The following is a 1,725-nucleotide window of genomic DNA, read 5'->3' as shown; positions in this document are numbered from 1 at the left end:
AGTCTTGCTGATATAGCCTTGATAGCATCGTGTGAGCTACGGTACGCTGAAGAAACACGCCTATGTTTGTCATATCTGCGTGAGATGAATGTTTGCATGTATCTTGATTTTTTTAATTTGCAGTAAATAATATCGCAGAAATCTCTTCTCTCGTTTTCTGTCATCGCACATACTGTAGTTTACATTCATTTTGTCTTCATCTCTTTAGATCCTACGGTTACCACTGACTGATGCTATTTTGCACGTCCTCTTAAAGTTGTAATCATTATTATTACACTTTCATATTTTGATTCATCTATTTGGACTTAATATGTTGTAGTGCTGCAATTCTGCTGTGCCCTGTCTTATCTTAGCATATCTCAAGGAGCACTCGGGTTGGATAACGGGATAATAGTTTCAATGATCTCGTCTTGTCAGATAGCTGAACGTCCTCAGAAGTGATAACATTTGATTTCAGATATTTTTAGTCAACACTTACATTCCTGCTAGGGAGTGTGTTGGGGCAGAAGGACTTATGGATGTTAATCCAGTAGGCACTGAGTTACAAATAATTGTTGGTGTTTATTTGACACTTTAGTCTGGAGTAGCAGATGGGTGGTTTACCACACAGAGCAATACGAGGGATCAGTGTGGTAAACAAAGGGCAGCTTATAATGGGACCCTACAGAGCCAGCCTTGAGTGTCTCGTGCTAGCAGGCTGTGCTTAATTACTACATTCACTTCATTTAAAAAAATAACATACATATATTATACATCAGACCCTTGAGCTACTTCTGCTCTCACTGAGAATGTCAACATATAAGCCATGTGATGTAGAGTTTTTGAGATATTATAGACGTTTGTTTGGCACAACTAATACTAGTTAACTGCATATCCGGGTGTCGTGATGTCACGCTGATTCGTCTATAGGAGTAGAAAGTTTTCCTAATCACAGCAAAGTATTTCAAAGTCAACTGACTATACTTTTCTCTGATTAACAACTTAACCTTACACTATCTGTCTGATGTGGTGAGTGAGACCCACCCATCTGCTGCTCCAAGCTGAGCATGGTGAACAAATGCTAAGAATGATTCTCAAGTAGCCGACTAATTGATTCAAGACAGTACGGCTGCTAACTTTATGCGCGGTGTCGGCCTTTTTTCCCCCATCACTTCCTGTGCACCAGAGGGGTTTTTCCCCCAGGAAAGACCCACTCCATCGAGCTGAAGCTCACATGACACCACAGCTACTCACCACTAGCCCCAGCACGAGCGTGCGGACCCGCTCCCGATTTCGGGCGAGATGTCGTTGCAAACTGCTGTAGTGTGGTGAGGAAGCGCTTCAGCTTGCTGAGCTGCCGGGCGCCGCAGGCCGGCGGCAGCTGCTGATTGGCCAGCGAGGACGAGGAGGAGGAGCTAGGGCCGTTGCTGTAGCCGTTGGGAGGAGACGGAGCGCCGTTGAGCGCCGTGGGGGACGTGGCTGCTGCTGCCGTTGGTTACTGCGTGACACAAGGACAGGGAGAACGGCGTTATGAGAGTCGAGCGCTAAAATGAGCAGCAGCGTTTACCATTTTCAAAACTCTCTGTGAGTGCTTTGCCTGCGTGCTTGAAGATAGGAACCAAAATGTCAAAGTGCTTTGGATAGATTTTAGTGAATATCACCCAACGCAGACACCCTTGAACTTTGGGTTTTAATTGGTGGCCCATTCCCTTTTTGCAATACACAAATTACCAAAAGTGCCTATTT

The 1,725-nt window shown here is 44.8% G+C and overlaps 1 protein-coding gene across 1 annotated transcript in view; it reads right to left on the bottom strand.

Annotated features, from left to right (window-relative positions):
* runx1t1 (RUNX1 partner transcriptional co-repressor 1) overlaps positions 1-1,725 on the bottom strand; it is a gene marked incomplete at its 3' end in the record, with an annotated part of 32,302 nt that overhangs the window by 28,393 nt on the left and 2,184 nt on the right. The window contains 4 exon segments of the mRNA XM_083646116.1: positions 1,234-1,265; positions 1,268-1,291; positions 1,294-1,453; positions 1,455-1,477. Coding sequence (XP_083502242.1) covers positions 1,234-1,265; positions 1,268-1,291; positions 1,294-1,453; positions 1,455-1,477 — 239 coding nt within the window.

Source organism: Poromitra crassiceps (genome assembly GCF_964638095.1).
Source record: "Poromitra crassiceps genome assembly, chromosome: 11".
Lineage (NCBI taxonomy): Eukaryota > Metazoa > Chordata > Actinopteri > Beryciformes > Melamphaidae > Poromitra > Poromitra crassiceps.
This window is presented reverse-complemented; position numbering and strand designations above follow the sequence as displayed.